This window comes from Amia ocellicauda, chromosome 23 (genome assembly GCF_036373705.1).
Source record: "Amia ocellicauda isolate fAmiCal2 chromosome 23, fAmiCal2.hap1, whole genome shotgun sequence".
Lineage (NCBI taxonomy): Eukaryota > Metazoa > Chordata > Actinopteri > Amiiformes > Amiidae > Amia > Amia ocellicauda.
In genome coordinates, this window is record NC_089872.1 from 14,440,428 (window position 1) to 14,459,048 (window position 18,621).

General features: G+C 37.1%; 1 protein-coding gene across 1 annotated transcript in view; it reads left to right on the forward strand.

The window, feature by feature from the left end:
* Nucleotides 1–18,621, forward strand: part of slc24a3 (solute carrier family 24 member 3) — an 86,374-nt gene that overhangs the window by 50,005 nt on the left and 17,748 nt on the right. Inside the window, exons 3-6 of the mRNA XM_066696915.1 lie at nt 7,685–7,761; nt 13,015–13,089; nt 14,761–14,845; nt 15,760–15,863. Coding sequence (XP_066553012.1) covers nt 7,685–7,761; nt 13,015–13,089; nt 14,761–14,845; nt 15,760–15,863 — 341 coding nt within the window. The remainder of the gene's footprint in view (nt 1–7,684; nt 7,762–13,014; nt 13,090–14,760; nt 14,846–15,759; nt 15,864–18,621) is intronic.

The window sequence follows — 18,621 nt, forward strand, 5'->3', positions numbered from 1 at the left end:
TTGATCTATTAAAAGATCAGTAATTGCTCCATTATACTCACCACCAAGTTTATTTACACTAAAGCTTTTTGTTACATTAAGCATACTCAGCTGCACCGTACTCCTTTTAAAATGCATTTGAAATAAATACACACAGACCTTTGCTGAACATGTATTTGTATTACATGGATAATCACCTTGAATTATGTAAGAACTAATGGATTCTGCTGCATTTCTGGGTGTTGATTTTGTGTCCCAGGTAGAGAGAGACTCGCGTCTAGAGGGGGAACTGCAGGGGTTTGAACAAGATCATTTATCTCGGCGGGAGCTTAGTCTCACGGAGGATCACAGTTTCCAGGAACGTTAAAAAATCGTTTTTTTCTGAGAAGAGGAGTTTGTGTGGGAAAAACAGTATTCAGCTGAAGAGTTTGCTTTTCAGACATATGTTGACTGATTCCATTATATTGAATAGGAAAATCATAGACTGCAGAGGACAGAATGAATATATAGTACAATTCAGATATTACTCTATCTATTGTATTTCACTCTTAAGGTATTTTTGGAAAGGAAAGTAAAACACCCATATCTGAAATATTTATCATCACCATCAGCCCTTTATCGATCCACTGCTGGATGAAGGCCTCCCCAAGATGTTTCCACTTCATTCGATCTATAGCTTCTTTTTTCCATGTAATTGAAACTCCTGCAATGTGTATGATTTCCCATCTTTTATGTGTTCGTCTTCTAGGCCTTTTTTAATCTCTTTGTATCCATTCAATAGCTTCCTTTGTCCATATTTGTTCTGTTCTGCTTGTATTGCCATTTTAACATTTTCACATTATCACACTTTCTATATATCCTGTCTCCCTCCATTGTCTTGCCCATGGTCTCTTTCTTATCAACCTGTTTTTTTCAAGAAGACCAGATTAATGAATGCTTACAGCTTGTTGGCACCTGGTCTAGAATCTACTCTCAGTGGCCTCCTTCTAAACAACATCAGGTGTAGCAAAGCTTTTTTGTAAATAAAGTCAAGCTGAAATTAAACGTTCATCTGCAACTGTACAGACCATCTCTAAATATTATGATGTCCATATGGCTGAAAACCTGGAAAGCAGAGTTATTTAGGAGTGTATTTGCATACAATACATAATATATTGTAGAAATTAACCTCACCAGATATTTATATTACAGACTGAAATATATTGTATACACATCCGTTTCTGAATAGGTTCTGCAAAGGCCAGCTAGTAAATCAATCAGTTATCAATCCTACAGTATTACTGTGCTTTTAAACTGGACTGTGGCTGACCCGAAGACCATTATCTATACTTATGTATAGTTCTCAGAAATGCCAAGTCCATGCTTTCACTTACGTCATTATTTCACATATGGCTCTTTGTTGGTTAGTATTGGATATGGAAGATATTTTCACTTAATAATGTCACATACTCAGCAGGCAAAGACAGCTAAACTAGTTTTAAAAACTAAATTGTATTGTAACACATGGTACCTTGATGTTTCAGATATTTTAAAATATCTGTGTAAACCTGTTTAGGCTGATACGTTTCTAATGCAGCATTAAAAGACAATGCTAGACACTTGTTATCAGTGGAGGCATTGGAGAAGGATGCTGATACATTGTCCAGAAGTGAGTGTGAAAATGCAATAGGATCATCAGAATGCAGATGGCTGAGAAAAAGTGTCAGTGGGAGGAAATAATAGCATAGTAGAGTGACAGAGAGCTTGTTTTTTTGGTGTGATTGGACAAATAAGAGAGCTGTGTGTTGTCCACAGTGCGCTTGTAAAAGGATTTATGAGAACAGGATTTATGTATTGTGCTTTGTGAAGAATAACAGCAGATCTGTTTCACTCAGTATATAATGATAAAAAAAGGTATAAACATCATGCTGGTGAGTGTTTGTGTGTGTTCATATTGTCCAACTAGTGATAAACCTATCATAGTATAGCTGTGGTCTCCTCAGAACCTGACATGTTGACATCTCACGCAGAAAATAGAATCCTCCATATTTAAAATAATATATTGTTATGTTCCGCATACATTTTCCATTTATTTATGATTTAATTTTGAATCTCATCAGCTTATTTTCTTCTTTATACCTGTTGTAGAAACCAAAACATAGAGGAGAATGGATGAAAATTAACAATTGTAAATGCTGACATTCCTGTTTTACCACCAAGGGAATAGCTTTCATGCCACAAAGACATTTACCCTTCTTGGCTTGTTTACTTTTCTTTATGTCTTAAATACAAATGTACAGAAATAGGTTGTTTTCTTGCCAAAGCTCCCTTTATATTGCGCTGCCCACATTCATTCACGTCAGTATATATTACAGCAGAACTATCGGCTCATTAGTTGAGGAGAATGCAAGAAAACTGCATTCACACTAGGAAATGGTCAAATGAGAAGTTCAATTCAAACCTATCACGCAAAAAAGCATGTCAAATTGCTGAGATTGGAGAAGTGTTTTTTCTAATTTATGAACTAAGAACCTTGAACTCATGTGAATCCCTCAGTCCCCTCCTTTTCCACATTGTGTTTTCTTGCGTTTTCGTACCCTTCAGAAACAAACACACTGCGCCAGCTCTATTGTCTGGATACGTTTTTCAGGGAAATGTTAGGAAATACAAAGCAGATGTGTGCGGTGGACTATAAATCTTGTGTTGATTGTTGGACTGGATTTCACTCACATTGAAGGACTTTCTTTGCAGAATCCCTGGAACATTCACCACAGGCCTTACAGCATCAATGCACACTAAATTTGACACATGTCTTTATATATGGTGCTGAAGATGTTCTGTAGTCCAAAATCCAGAACTCAGGGTCCATATAAACTCATGATCTATAACCTGCTGAACTGACAGGCCTCTGAGGGAAGTGGCCACTGGTCTAAAGGGATTGTGACTGTGGACATTAATAATCATGAGCCTCCACAGAAATTCTCCCTCCCTGACAAGCATACCTATTGGTGTAATTTCTCCAACAAGATCAAACCACCCTGATTGAAACATTTTACTACTTTACTGTGATGAGCAGAATGTAATTTTGCGGATGAGAACAGAACTTTTCTCCAGCTCTGTCATTTTTTCCCCCTTAAAGATTAAGAAAGTGAAACAAAAGTATTCAAAGAGGCTTGAATCTTTGATTTAGGCATTGTGGATTTGTGTTACTTTACTGGGTTTGGCTGAAATTAGTTTTAGTGTGCTAAGCCGCAACAGGAATTAAAGCATGGCAGAACGTCCCCCGAGTTGTGTAACCTTCATATCCTGGACTTTATGTTTCATGTGTGTTATCAAGCAGGTTTGTTCTGTTCTTTCTGTTTTTTTTCAAATTTCATGTGTAATCCTTTAACGTAGACATTGCTTGTGAAGATAATTTAATTCCAATGTGAAACGGGGAGAGAGAGAGAGAGAGAGAGAGAGAGAGAGAGAGAGAGAGAGGGAGAGGGGCAGTGTGTGTGTAAAGTTTTCTATTTGAATTTGATATTAAAAAGGAATGAATATTGCACATTTTGCATAATTACACTTTAAAACGCCATCCATTACACAGCAGCAAACAGTACAATCTGGGAGTTCATTAAGCTGTATTGCTTTATATCTCCAAATTGGTGAGCAGTCTTTTTAATTGATACCCATACCCCTGAGAAGAGAGAGCTTTCCTTGAACTAATTAACATGTCAGTGCTTATTTCTCCAAAGACAAAAACATTGGAGGATAGATGCCAATGTGTCCCTCCACAGATGCCAGCTTGTCAAAATGACAACTTAGTTAAGGGTGTCTAATTTGGTACACAAACCCAAGCAAAATGTACACTGCCTACATGTGATGAGACAGGATATAGAATTTGAAATAATTGCGTTGTCTGACAATATAAAAACAGCTAAATGCTGATATTTAAGGCAGCTAGCCTATGTCACAACACAAAATACAGAAGGAATGCATCCTGTTTTGACAATGGGAACAGAATTAGAATATCAAAGAAAGCTTGTGTTCAGCAACTGATATCAAAATATGTCCCTTTTTTGTTGATGGGATCCCAAATCTTTCTCTTGAAGCTCTCTGTGTGTTTAGACTAGATTGCCCTATTTCCAAGTCCCACATTCAAAACTGTGGAATATAGCAGCAACAGGACTTTTTCATCCTTCAGAGTGCTTCATAATAAAAAAAGACACAGCACTGTTTTAATCTCATATGGCAGTTCATGGCACATCACAGAGGGCACTATTTTCTCATTGACATGTGTAATGGGTGTCAGAGAGAGAGTTTTGCATGTTGGAGGAGCAATGAACTATTGTGCTGATGCTGTTCAGCTAATCCCTCTGAAAGGTTGTTACACAATGTCTGCCTCTCCTGAGATATTATTATTTGTCTTAACAAAACCACAAGCTGTATGGAACATATACAATTACTTCACATAACTGTTGGTCTCAATTGGTGTTGCTAAGACAGTAATAAAGACCATTTGGAGGAGGGAAGAAAGAAAACAATTAAAACTCATTTACTTTGTGGAGAAATCTTTCCCAACAAAACCAGTAAACCAAAGAAAATTGAAAAACTGAATTTGTTGATATTCCTTTTGCTTTGCACGTGGACTAATATTGATTTAATAATTTCATACATTTTTAGAAACAAACTGTTTAATATCATTTTAAATCTGATCAAAACCTGAATCATAGTAAAGTAAAACACCAAGAAAAATGGGGCACATTGTGCTGTCTGTATTCAACAGTAAAATGGAACTTTGGAGAGAGAAAATAAAAATGCATTTATTTTACATTGTTACATTAAATATTGGAAGGTATGATAAGAAAAATGTACTTCTTACTTAAGTAATCGGTACAGGAATTACAACATGACGTAACGTGGTGTTGGAAACTGTATAGAACAGATTAGAAACTGAACACAGAGATTTAGACAATGTAGAGAAATGAATTAACTACATCCTTTCAGTTATAAACATGTTGTAGTTCAGCCAGTGTTTTATAGTACCCTTGGTACTCCAAAGACGACAACAACTACCATCAATGTATCAAAGGCTGAAATGAAGAAGCTCAGATATACCAACGTGTATTGCATTCAGCGTACACATTCATCTGTTGGAGCTCTATTGATCTCTCAATTGTTTGCAGCATCCCACTGAGCATACGATATATACTGATATTGAAGCTAATGTAAATCCGATCAATGGCCTCACATTGAATGCATTGTGCGTAGGTGCATATATTGTTTATATTGTGCTGTACTGACAGAGCTTTGTAAATTGGAGGGATATAATTTCTTAATTTGCAAAACCTGCTAACATTGTTGTTTCATTAAATGGTACAACCAAGGTCATTTTTTTTGTTGTTTGCCTCAATTTAAATTGTATTAGGTAACGTCTCTTGTGAATCACCTATAAACTCATATGAATTAATCTGTGGGAGCGCAAAGTATTGCAGTAGGAACTTCAGTAATGGCATAGTGTAGGCGTTGTATCCATTTTAATGAAGTAATCTTGGATAACCTTCCGTAATTAAAGAAAATCCAAAATCTGGGTTTTAGATTTTTTCTGAAGAGTATATATTTTTTTAATTTTCTTTATTAATTTGTTGTTTTGTTGTTTTTTTTTTATGAAAAAAAAATATATTTTCCTTATTAGGTTACAGTGAGAAATCATGTCAAAAAAACAAACAGCTTTTCCTTGCATTATATTGAAAATCATCAGAATCAGTACAATGCATTCCAAAAAAATGTTGTGCTGTTGTATGAAAGAGTTTTAAAGAATATTTCCATACTACGTACTTACACTCCATTGGCACTAAATTGTAGGACAAAAAGGCAGAAGGCAAGATTTAATTATTGATTTTAATCTACGAACCTAGAATCTGTCTGATGAACTGTCCAATCAAGTGTGTAGAAAGCCCAATTTTGCCCCTCAAGAATGAGCCTTAAACCTTGCTTTCCAGTGCAGTCCGAACATGGTGTAGTTGTGTGGCTGAGATCTTCCTTTGAGGAGATCGTGGTTACCTGCTTTTCTATGGAAAGTCTCGACCAGTCTTGCATGCTAATAGCCAAGTCACGTTGCTGCCCATTGATGCTGCAAAAATAACAGCCTCTAACTGTAGTTGCCCTATAAGGCATCATGCATTAGCTCAGGAGAAAGTTAATTAGGCTTGAAAACTGCCCCCTCCCACCAATTGAAAAACAGACAAAAGCCTTCAGGTATGCATCTGCACTCAATTACCTAAGCTGACTCAAAAGGCCCTCACTCCCATCTCTTTGCTCCTCCTTCAAATTCTCACTAGCCAGTCTTCGTTCTCCAGCAGATGTCCAATGGTAAGATACCTTGCAGAGATGTAGGCCTTTGAAGGTCATCAGAACATTGTCTTGTCGAGTGCATTAAACTCTGCCACTTTTTGTAACCACGTTCCGAAGATAAAGCTCCCTGACGTGACCCCTTCAGCAGTTTGTGCCATGATGTCAAAGAAAATGTGCAGCATTCTGTACAAGCGCAAAGTTATGTTTTTTGCCTCCGAGCTCTGGCATGCACTTTTGAAACTTGAGGCCACTTGCTGCTTTATTATGAAACAGCAGCTGCTTTAATTATACACTGCTAATCACGGTCCCCTCGCTCCTTACGTGACTTAAAAAGAAAGCTTCATTCTGTGTATGTATTTTAAACTCTCTTAATTTCTCTCAACTCCTGGTTTCTTTGTAGATGCACCAAACTGCTGATGCTGTTGTTTCAGTATTATTCATTGTTCTCTAGTGCACACTGGATTAAGTTTACACCCACAAGAGTATGTAACTGCCACTGTAACTCTTAATAGGATTCTGTTCTTGGCCATGTCAGGTATAATTAATGGATTATCAGCTTTAATTAGTCGTGATTTTAGGTTGAAAGCTAAGCCATTTATTTTTGGTCTCATCCTAATCTCTTTTGGTTTTCAGTTTTTCACCTGTTGTCTGTCCAATTTCCTGTGTCATTGTCTACATTTAGAAAATATTACTAAATTAATTAAAAAAGGCTTGCAAAATGAAAATAGTAGATTTTAAATCAATACCGTAGGTCTTTCTTTAAAATATAATGTTAAATTGTGGTCACCACAATACAAAAAGGTCATTGCTCTACTGGAGATTGTTTGAAAGATTTAACTTTTCTTGTTGTGCATATCTTACAAAGGTTTACACATTATCAACAGACAAAGCTCAATCACAATGTTTGAGTGTTCAGTCTTATAACAATTGTGAAGTTCTAACTCCTACAGTCTTCCTGTTTGGATTGTAAATGTTGACAATGTAACCTGCACACCATATTGTTCTATTGTAATGATTCTCTACAGATGCGTTACAGTGTTTTACATTTCCAGAGCTATGAACTGACCAAACACATACATAATAAATGTAAAATAATGTTATATTGTATACAACAGTGAGAAAACAAAAACAAGAGACTCGGAATCACTGGCTCTTGATTGGAAAAGTTCTTGTTTCCTCTTTTGTTAACGCCTGGGCTGCTTTTGGTTTGCAGGCCTCATCGGAGGAATTGCCCCTGAATTATCAGGATCTGAGTCACTGCTGGTGGAAACTGGATTCATCCACCGAGGCAGCAGGGACTTTAGAGAACAAATCAATGAAAGTGGTATCATTCGGTGGCACCTCGCAGTGAGAGTACCTCTGTGTAAATCTGTGTTTCTGCTTCTTTCAGCTCTTCATGAATTCCCCACGGACCTTTTCACGCACAAGGATAGACAGGAGGGTGCCATTGCTCTGCATGTCATGTGTGTAAGTTAACAGGCATTTGCTTAACTATTTCGCTTGAGCTGGGTAAATGTAAACTCATAAGAATCCCACCTACTGATTAAAGCATTATGTTTTTGATGTCTGGTACTGTACACATACTCCAAGAAAACCTTTTTGGGTGTTTTTAACTGGGTGTTTAACTTCCAGCTGGCGCCTCACCAAATTGAAACAAATACAAACCAAGTCTAAACACAAATGATAAGTGCAGAAAAGCAGCTGTTGTTAGATAGCAGGATCTCGGTTAACTACTCTCCTACTAGGATCTTGTCAACCCTGTTGGCAGTTTATTTACCGCAGCCCATAAATATGTTCAAATGAAATCCAGATTTACATACACAGAATTTACAGTGTTTGGTTATCCTGTGTAAAGCAATGCTGCGATAAAATATGCTGCATCTGGACTACATCCAACAACTGGCTCATACCAGGCATTCTGATGATGATGATTTGGAAAAAAATGCCCAAGGAAGTGCAAGTACAGTAGAATCGCATTATTGTGTGGCAATATTCTCAGGTCAACTATGGCTGTTGGTTTGCTGTTTCAGTGCCAGAAAGGTCTGCCGGATTATCCCTATATGTTTTTTTTTATCTTTGTTGGTTTGCTTTTGTTTTCTTTCTTTCTTTTTATATATAAATGGTCCATCCTGGAACTAAATGTTGTCCCTCTCACTATAAGAATGTCAGTCATGATAGAAGGAGTAATAATGCATATTAATATCAAAGCAAACGATCACTCCATCGTATCTGTTGTTGGTCTGCATTCCTGTATCTGCCATCTGTCAAGCGTAGTGCTTTTCTTCATGGGCTGGTGACCGGGGGGCAGCATTTTGTGCCATTTGTGTCTTCTGTGGCAGCCCTGGTCTGAGGCCTCCCCTACTTCCCTGAGCAGAGCGCATCACCCCTCGCCTCCTGTTATCCATACTGTCAGAGTAGAAATAATGGGAGAGGGGAGGCTGGAGGGTCCTGCTGACATCTGACATTCATTATTAGCTTCTGTCCTGAGAAAAATTATTCCTCCACGGGGGATATGGAGTCCTCTGGTACTCTAACATAACCCACCCACCCCTCCACACACCCACCCAGGGAGGTCAAGCAGACTGTGGGGTGTGAGTCATTCCCACTCCGTCACTAGTACAACCTCGTGTGGGCAGCCATGACATCTCTGCTGGACTCTGCACTTGGGAAGTTTACAAATTAGATACACGAATTCAGGTTTTCAACTTCTGTTCTCTAAAAGATGATTGTGATGGATTTTAGCAACAGCTGATGCTCATTTTGGAAACAGTCCTCAGATGTATCTCTATATTATTGACTGTTCCCCAGAAATGAAATGTCTGTACGTTGGAAGGAGTGCACAGTTTGCCAAGGAGATAATAGTTATGGATTGTGTTAATATTACTCTTCTATAATGTCATAAATGAACAGATTGTAAAGTTTGATTTTAGTTTCAACACTTAAAGAACATTGCTGTCTCAGATATGATTAAGAACAGCTCAAGTTTTTCAATTATTTAATTAGACAAACAGATGTTAATTACTCAAAACATTGTCTCACTTTCATCTATAATTATTAACATCTGTAATTAAGTCAATGGCTTATATCTGCCTTTCTGGGGTTTTTCATTCAGTGAACAGAAAAAAGTCAAACTCATGAAATCCTGACAGAGAATAATCACACCAAAGATTTTAATTAGGCATTATCTAATTTAGACTGCAAGCCACTTGAGCACTACTATTCCTGGAAAGAAAAGTTAACACCAGCACAGATTATAGTTTGTAATCTGTTTTCAGACTAATTAATAGAAAACAGCATGATTTTCCCCAGTGAAATGTCTGATAGATTTCCACACTTGCTATCAAGGTTTCAATGTTATTTTTGTCTATTCCCAGAGCTTAGGGTAGGGGAGACACATTTTCCAACTGGTTTCCACATATTTTGTTTTTCTCACCCCATCAAAATGGCCATGAAGCAAGTTTAGATGTTTATACAAATTAAATCATGTTGGGCCTAGCAATCAGAATTAAAAAGGGCACATGGAGAAGTGAAATTGCCTGTGCTGGCATTGCAGAGGACATATGCTTGCTTGTTTTGAAGGAGCACCAGATGGCATGTTTGTATTTGAATTTTAAATCCTTTTCAAACATGTCGAGATAGAAATGTACAAATATGTAGCAGCAACGCCTGCTTTCTGTTTCCCTTGCTGGGCATTATTGTGTAACCTTATTTCTTTGTTAATAAATGTCAGTGGCAATAGTAAAGTCCGACGGAGAGCAATATTGAACACACTCAACTCATTCCCTCATCCTGTTTCAAGAGCACCTGAAGAGTTGTCCCACACAGAACTAAATCTGATGATGAAAACAGGGTCAGATAGAGACTGTAAGAGATTGAAAACATTCCAGTTTTAAACATGAAGGCAGGGTCTTTATCTATCAAATAATGTGTGGTTATTGCTGGTATAGGTACTGGTAGCAGTCCTGTAGATTTACTTTAAGTTGCCTTTGAGAAAGGGTTGGTTTCCTTTTGGCAGGTGGATCAGAGCTTTGATTTAGTCCAGGCCATAGTTTAAATGTTTTTTTTTTACTGGCACACATTGCCAAGCAGTTCATGTTAAAATAAATCAGTGTCATCAGATACTGTTTATGAACCTGAAATATAAGGCAATGCTCAAAAATGGCTTTGCACACCTAGTGCTTGATGAGCAGCAAAATCCACTGTAACTCTGATCTTATAAAGATCAAATCCTCAAATGCTATTTTATTCAAATAAACCAATGACTATAAGACTGTTTTACCTGTATTATTGAGGAATAGTGTGGAAAAACATTTGGAGAATTTAGATTACATTCCACTGCCACACAGAGAGCGGTTTTATTTCAGTTGAGTGCTTTTCTACAGATGTCTAAACTGCTCACAGGCACCTTGTAGTTTTTCTGTGGCAGAAATTCATATATTACATCAATTATATTAACTGGAAAAATACGTCTTCAAAGTGTAGACAGTTAATGTACCTTTTACAATGTGTTACTCTGTTAACTACTAAATAAGATTCTGTACAAGCCAAAGCCTGGAAATGACAGAATTGACCATTATCCCAGATGTTTGCATTATACAATTCCAGACTGCAATATTTACTTTCAATTAAATTAACACATAACCTCATTATTGAAATAAACAAAAAATAAAATGAAGTAGTTTTCATTCCCGGCATGAGCAAGAACCAAACAAAAGAAGCAATAAACAGACAAACAAACAAAAGCACAAAACACTTGAATTCTGTTTCATTCTCCATGTCGCCTGAACTTTGCCTTCCAATAGTATAATGTGTACTTCAGAATTAACATAATGTCGTGTGTTACCTTTGAGTTGTGATTCAGCAGGAGAATTATATACAGATGGTAGAAATGTACTATCTATGTGGCATCACCCTTCAGCGATTTCATTTATTCCAAAGGCTTTCACTGTGACATTGTGTTTATTCGGTTTAGAGCTTGTTACATAATTGTCACATTTTTTGCCTCAGTGATGTGTGGTGCAGTGATTGGCCGTAGCCTTTTAGAAAGTAATGTTCATAACTCCCAGGGGTTTAGTGATGCTGCAGACTCCATGCGCTGTATCATAATTAATGCTTTATATACCGTAAATTGAAATTAACACATGCGTTTCCTTTAATACGGAGGGAAATTATGTGTTTAATATAGCTTACTTAATGTAACATCCAGGAGGATACATTCTTTTGGCAGGATTACCCTTGAAAGTCAGTAAGTTGATTTACATGTTTTGACATGAAATGCATATTTTATAGGCAAGTGCACATCATCACATCACACACTGAAGACTTGATTTTTTTTCATATTCTCATCTTCTCGACATGCATGTATTTCCCATTGGAAAAGGGTGATTATGAAAAATACAGGCATCCAGATATTAAAGGAAAGGGTACCACTAGTTCTAAAATCACAGTTTTCTGCATCTTTATGAGTTGTTATAGTGTAAGTAAGATACATACTAGTCTTCCAGATCGACTCCTTCAAATAAGCAACTTTAAAAAAAAAAAGAAAATTAAAAGTTACCAAATAATGGTGGATGTCAAACTTAAGCACGTAAGCTCTCTCTCTCCCTCTCTCTTATTCCGGATGTGTCGTGTGTCGTAATATCCTGGATGGAAAAAAAAGTACAGATCATCAGATTTTTCTTCCCCACTGCAACTAGTATCATCCAGTAAATCACATTAAAAAAGGACAATTTCTAGCAATCACTTTGATCTGGAAGAGTGGCTTGTATCTTATGTATCTTGCTTATACACTATAACAACACATAAAGATGCATACAACTGTGATTCAATAACTAGTGGCACCTTTCCTTTAAGGTTGCTTGCTTAACCAGGGCAGGGAAAATGTATTCAATGTATATCTACTTTGTAAATTCCTTTTCCCTTATTACAAGGTGCATACAGCTCACACCAGACAAATGAAAGTAAATATTTAGCAAGGCATTGGCTAGGTTACCTATGGGATAATTTGTATATTAAAAATGCAATTTCAATGTATTTTTGGATTCGTTTTTTCTCTTTGGAAATTAAAGTAGCCTACTACAGGTTAACAGTAAGACATGCCTTTCAGAATGATTAACACATTTCTTAATAAGAAACCATAAAAGGAGACTACTTACACATATATAAATATGGCTCTGAAGAGAACACTGGAGAACTGACAGCTTTTTCTAAAATCTGTCCCTAATACGCTGATGATCCAGATGGCAATTATCATATGTGTTTATTTGGCAGGAGATTCAGCTCAATATATGGAAATAATGAATATCCTAAGTATTGCTCTTTAAAAAAAACATACAATAAATTATAACATAAATCCTATTTTTCAGATATTTTACTACTACTGAAGCTGAAAACTTGGGAACATTCAAAACTAGACTGGATAGGATCTTTGGATCACTTAGTTATGAATGGACACCAAACGAGCATGATGGGTCAAATGGCCTCCTCTCGTTTGTAAACTTTCTTCTGTTCTTATGTACTATCGATGATGATGATAATATTAATAATAGTTATTATTGTTGTTGTTGTTAAATAAAAATGTAAAGTTTAAATTTGCTTTTATGGCAATTGGCACGGAAAGTCCCATGGTAAAGTAAGAACACATGACTCCCAGTTGTGTGTAAACTTCCCCACACTTGGTCTGTGGTTGGTTACTCACTGTCCTGTGTTTCTCTCCTGCAGGCGATGTACATGTTCTATGCCCTGGCCCTTGTTTGTGATGACTACTTTGTTCCCTCCCTGGAGAAAATTTGTTTAGTAAGTCCTATCCTGTGTTACATAACCCTGAAACTCACACAGACACAATCATTTGCATATTTAATGAGTGCGTGACTTACATACACCTAAAGGATTATTAGGAACACCTGTTCAATTTCTCATTAATGCAATTATCTAACCAACCAATCACATGGCAGTTGCTTCAATGCATTTAGGGGTGTGGTCCTGGTCAAGACAATCTCCTGAACTCCAAACTGAATGTCTGAATGGGAAAGAAAGGTGATTTAAGCAATTTTGAGCGTGGCATTGTTGTTGGTGCCAGACGGGCCGGTCTGAGTATTTCACAATCTGCTCAGTTACTGGGATTTTCACGCACAACCATTTCTAGGGTTTACAAAGAATGGTGTGAAAAGGGAAAAACATCCAGTATGCGGCAGTCCTGTGGGCGAAAATGCCTTGTTGATCCTAGAGGTCAGAGGAGAATGGGCCGACTGATTCAAGCTGATAGAAGAGCAACTTTGACTGAAATAACCACTCGTTACAACCGAGGTATGCAGCAAAGCATTTGTGAAGCCACAACACGTACAACCTTGAGGCGGATGGGCTACAACAGCAGAAGACCCCACCGGGTACCACTCATCTCCACTACAAATAGGAAAAAGAGACTACAATTTGCACAAGCTCACCAAAATTGGACAGTTGAAGACTGGAAAAATGTTGCCTGGTCTGATGAGTCTCGATTTCTGTTGAGACATTCAGATGGTAGAGTCAGAATTTGGCGTAAACAGAATGAGAACATGGATCCATCATGCCTTGTTACCACTGTGCAGGCTGGTGGTGGTGGTGTAATGGTGTGGGGGATGTTTTCTTGGCACACTTTAGCCCCTTAGTGCCAATTGGGCATCGTTTAAATGCCACGGCCTACCTGAGCATTGTTTCTGACCATGTCCATCCCTTTATGACCACCATGTACCCATCCTCTGATGGCTACTTCCAGCAGGATAATGCACCATGTCACAAAGGTCGAATCATTTCAAATTGGTTTCTTGAACATGACAATGAGTTCACTGTACTAAACTGGCCCCCACAGTCACCAGATCTCAACCCAATAGAGCATCTTTGGGATGTGGTGGAACGGGAGCTTCGTGCCCTGGATGTGCATCCCACAAATCTCCATCAACTGCAAGATGCTATCCTATCAATATGGGCCAACATTTCTAAAGAATGCTTTCAGCACCTTGTTGAATCAATGCCACATAGAATTAAGGCAGTTCTGAAGGCGAAAGGGGGTCAAACACAGTATTATTACGGTGTTCCTAATAATCCTTTAGGTGAGTGTATAATGTAAAACAGTTCAACAAAGCAGTATAAGCTGAAACCATGCTGGTGGCTGACAGTTTTTAGTTTTCATTTGCCAAATATTTAATACATAACACATCAATTATACAGAAGCGTACACAATTTAAAGCATTTTTGTTTTTGTTTTCACTGTTCTTCCCAATACTGAATGATATTTTTTCATGAATGTATTCTGTTTTGAATATTGAATGAGTCTGTTAAGTCTTCTAAACAGTTTTTCATTGATATTTAATTGAAAATACATAGCCAATGTTCCCCCCCACAAACAATATTACAAAAAAAGCTGTAGCAAAATCCCTGTCAGTGCAATTGTGTTTTGTAAGCTGTACTTAAGGATTTCTTTCTCCTCAGCGTCTGCACCTCAGTGAAGATGTGGCAGGGGCAACCTTCATGGCGGCAGGAAGTTCAGCTCCTGAACTTTTTACATCAGTCATTGGTGCTGTATTAACATTTTCAAATTGACATGAATCTTATTCTGCTGAAGCATGTGTGTTAATGAGGAGAATGCTGGATACTATTTTTTATATCTTTTAATGTTAAAATACACTTATCCTTGTTGGTCATTTTATTTATGAAAAGTTGGGACTTGGACTAGTGTTAGATTTACACTTGGATTGTAATTAAGTTGTTACCTATACAATTTTCTCATTATCCAGTTAATCAAATAATGGTGTAGGAACTTTTGCAACCATAATGCGGCTTTAAAAGTATTAATAGTCATAGCTGCAGCCTCCAATGTGGGATCCATATTACTGGAGATGAAGCTAGTGCAATAGTTACAAAGTGCTGTAGATAATTAACAAAGATTGAATGGTGGCTTCTTTAAGAGTTATTCTTGGGTCTTTTGAAGTTCAGCTGCTCAATCATGGCTGATGTTCATCTGGCTCACTAGGGAATCCCATTTCCTCTCCTGTGGGTATTTCAATCGATAAAATAAATGTGTTTTTTAACAGCTAGAAAGTTATTATCGAATTATTACACCACAAGCCCTTTTTTCTTACATTACAATTTCCAAAAGGAAAGGAAAGGCCTCTGTCTTTTTAAATTTGTTCTCATCTGCAGTTTACACATTTCTTTAGTATGTAATGTTAAACCTGAGAATCTGCATTGTAATTTATTATGTTGGCTTGTAACACTTTTAGTTTACTTTAATGTACAGCACAAGCAAGGCTTAGGAGCTCAGGATTGAAACTGTTACATAAACCCATTTATAGTAATATATTTTTTTGTGTGTGTGAAATTGTTTTTTAATATTAATGCAGCATTTTTCAAAATTCATAAAGTATATATCTACACATTGGAGACAAACAGCTGAGGTCTAATGTTTCTTTATTTGCTTCTGTTTTTCAGGAGTGTTTATTACCAAGGGAGATGTGGGTGTTGGGACTATTGTTGGATCTGCAGTATTTAATATCCTCTGTATAATTGGAGTCTGTGGGATTTTTGCTGGGCAGGTAATATATGTCTGAGCTTAAAACTTTGTGATGAGTTTTCTTACTGCAAGAAAAATAAAGAAATTAGGTTCACTAGTTTCTTTCTTTCACTAGACAGTCAGCTTTGAGTTTCCACAAAGTTTTAATATACTCTTCCGATTCAGTGGAGTTTCAAGGTACAGATTGTCTATTGAATTCATTGATCACTTCTTGGTCAGCTTGGCTTCAGTCAGAATGTGGTTTTTCATGACTTTTGTAAGACTCTATCAGACAGTGAGTTTGATTTGATGCTGTCTTTTCTCATCTACTACTCAAGCAAATCACTCCTACAACTTGATCAATGACAGTCAACATTTGCTCTTGCTGAGTCACTACAAGTGTTTTGTCTTCCACACAATCATTTCACAAGTGCAGATGGAGGTGACAGTGAATCAGCGATGAAAGCAGATTTTACACCAAGCATATTTTATATCAACAGCTTGCAATCAGCTGTAAAGCTCTTGTCAGCACTGTGTCAGTCATGTAACATTGTAGCAAAGAAAGATAATCATACATGATAACATATACATGTACTAAAACCATTGGTTTATCGCCCTTTTGCATGTTAAAAATCACCAAACAATAATAAGGGCAACCTGATATGTCTACTTCTTTCTCCAATAACAGCTTACATTGAGACTCAGGATGTAAGACACCCAAGTCATATTTCCTTTATTGTTTTTGTAACAGCTTTTGGCATTCCCCTTGTCAGTTCTGCAAATGTGTTTTCAGTCCAGTGCTGGAAAGTAATGCTGAGCTAGGCAGTGTCTTTTTTTGGGTCTGTATTTTGTGTTTTTTTTTTGTGCCGGTTCAGATAAAGTTGGTAACGTTTGACATCTGAACACTTTGGTACCCAGTCTCTATGACAGCGTGACATTAACAATAGATATCACAGGAGCTTTTATGTGAGAGTGACTCAGTAGGCCATGCATTGTGCAGTCTGAAGGCCGTAGGAGCATTATCACACTGGAGACCTTGCTGAGATGTGAGAGCTTTGGCCCGTTTCTTTGGAGACTAAAAATAGCTTCTTTCTTGTAATTATTAGATTTAAAAAGATGTATATTTTCATATACATATTCCATATATTTCATATTCAGGGGGAAATCTACTATACAGATAGGGAAGCTATTAGTATGCCTTTATTACTGGGAACCTTTTGCCCGTCCTGAAGTTTGATTTACTTACTTGTAAATGCTCTCTGTTGCTTTATGAGCCATCTCGTACATGTTGATGAAAGTTATCGCCTTGTGAGGAATTGTTTACCCTTATAGTCTCTTATTTAAATGTAATTGAGTACCATGTCATTGGTTAGTTATGAATCGCTGTTAATGTACAGTGCTTTAATATATCTTTATTTATGGAGTGTAAACAATATAGTGCTTAAAATACACAATTGCTGAAATGTTTGATTTCAGTTTAAAAACAAGGCACTTATTTTGGTGTCAACATCATTTTGACACCTCAACTCTTCAACAGGTGCTGCAAGGTATTTTGTAATTTTTGTAATTAACATCATTTTATGGTTTTGAATGAGCTGAGTGGATCATTTACTGAAATCTTGTGTGCACAACTCACGTATGTAACTTGTAATATGTGCAAAGTTTTTTTTTTTTTCCTTTTTCTGCTGGAAATACATTTAGCCTGGAATTTAGCTCTGAAAGAATTCTGTTGGATTCTTGTCCCCTTGTCTTTACCTCATCTTCTGTGATAAACAGATTAACGCCACATTTTTTCATTCACTCTGGTATACTCTCTGTGCCAGCCAGGGATGTAAAGCACATGAAATGTAAACAGCTTGTTTTGGTTTCAGTCAGCTCTGAATTGCCATTTCAGTAACCAAATGTATTCCTGGGCCACTTTCAAGTTAGACGAACACATTTTGCTGGGGGGTTTAATATTGTTTCATTGCTAAACGTCTGCTGGGGTGTAAGCTTAGATCCTCTGTGGTCTGGAATTGAACACAGATAGCTAGGCCTGAACAGCTGACTCTGTACACCATGGACGTCTTTAGACTGCATCATGCCTTAAGATATTCTATGTCTAAAATGTGTGTATTATATTAGTACAAACCAGCGAGGAGAGCTCTAGCCATCACAGCCTCAGGCAAAGTGTGATTACAGTGTGCTCCCGGCTGATCACAGCTCTGAGGTTGAAATGGTTTTTTAGAGCTGCTTTTATGGCCTGTATTTTATGGTTTCAGGAATTCCAGTGTAGAAATAGATGCCCCAGAGGTCCTGACAGGGATGTTTAAATAATAATCTGTGAAGCAATAGCATGAAGAGCTGATGCTTGGTGTGTTTCTTACACATTATTTATTTACTATACTGTGTTAAGGTACACACAGATAATAAGTGTTTTTACAGTATTTCACTTGTACCTTTTTACATGGATGTGCGTCATTCTCCGTTATTTAAATGATTTGAGTTTAAAAACTTGCATACAATTAAGCAGTGCTGAAAAGTGAAATACAACTCAATATCTTTTAACTACATGCCACTAATCAAACTGGAGGAAATCTAGTGGAAAGAGTATATCAAATACCTAATATATTCCTTTAATGTCCACTAGTAAAAGGAGTAGTTTCTTATTGAAGTTGGGCATTCATGGACTAATATCATTTTTATTAAGCAAGTTCAGGGAATTCAGATAATGCCCTGCATTTCAAGATATTTTATTGATTAATGATAGGTGGAGTTTGATATTCGCAGGCATTCTTTGGCTCTCACATGATTGAGAGACA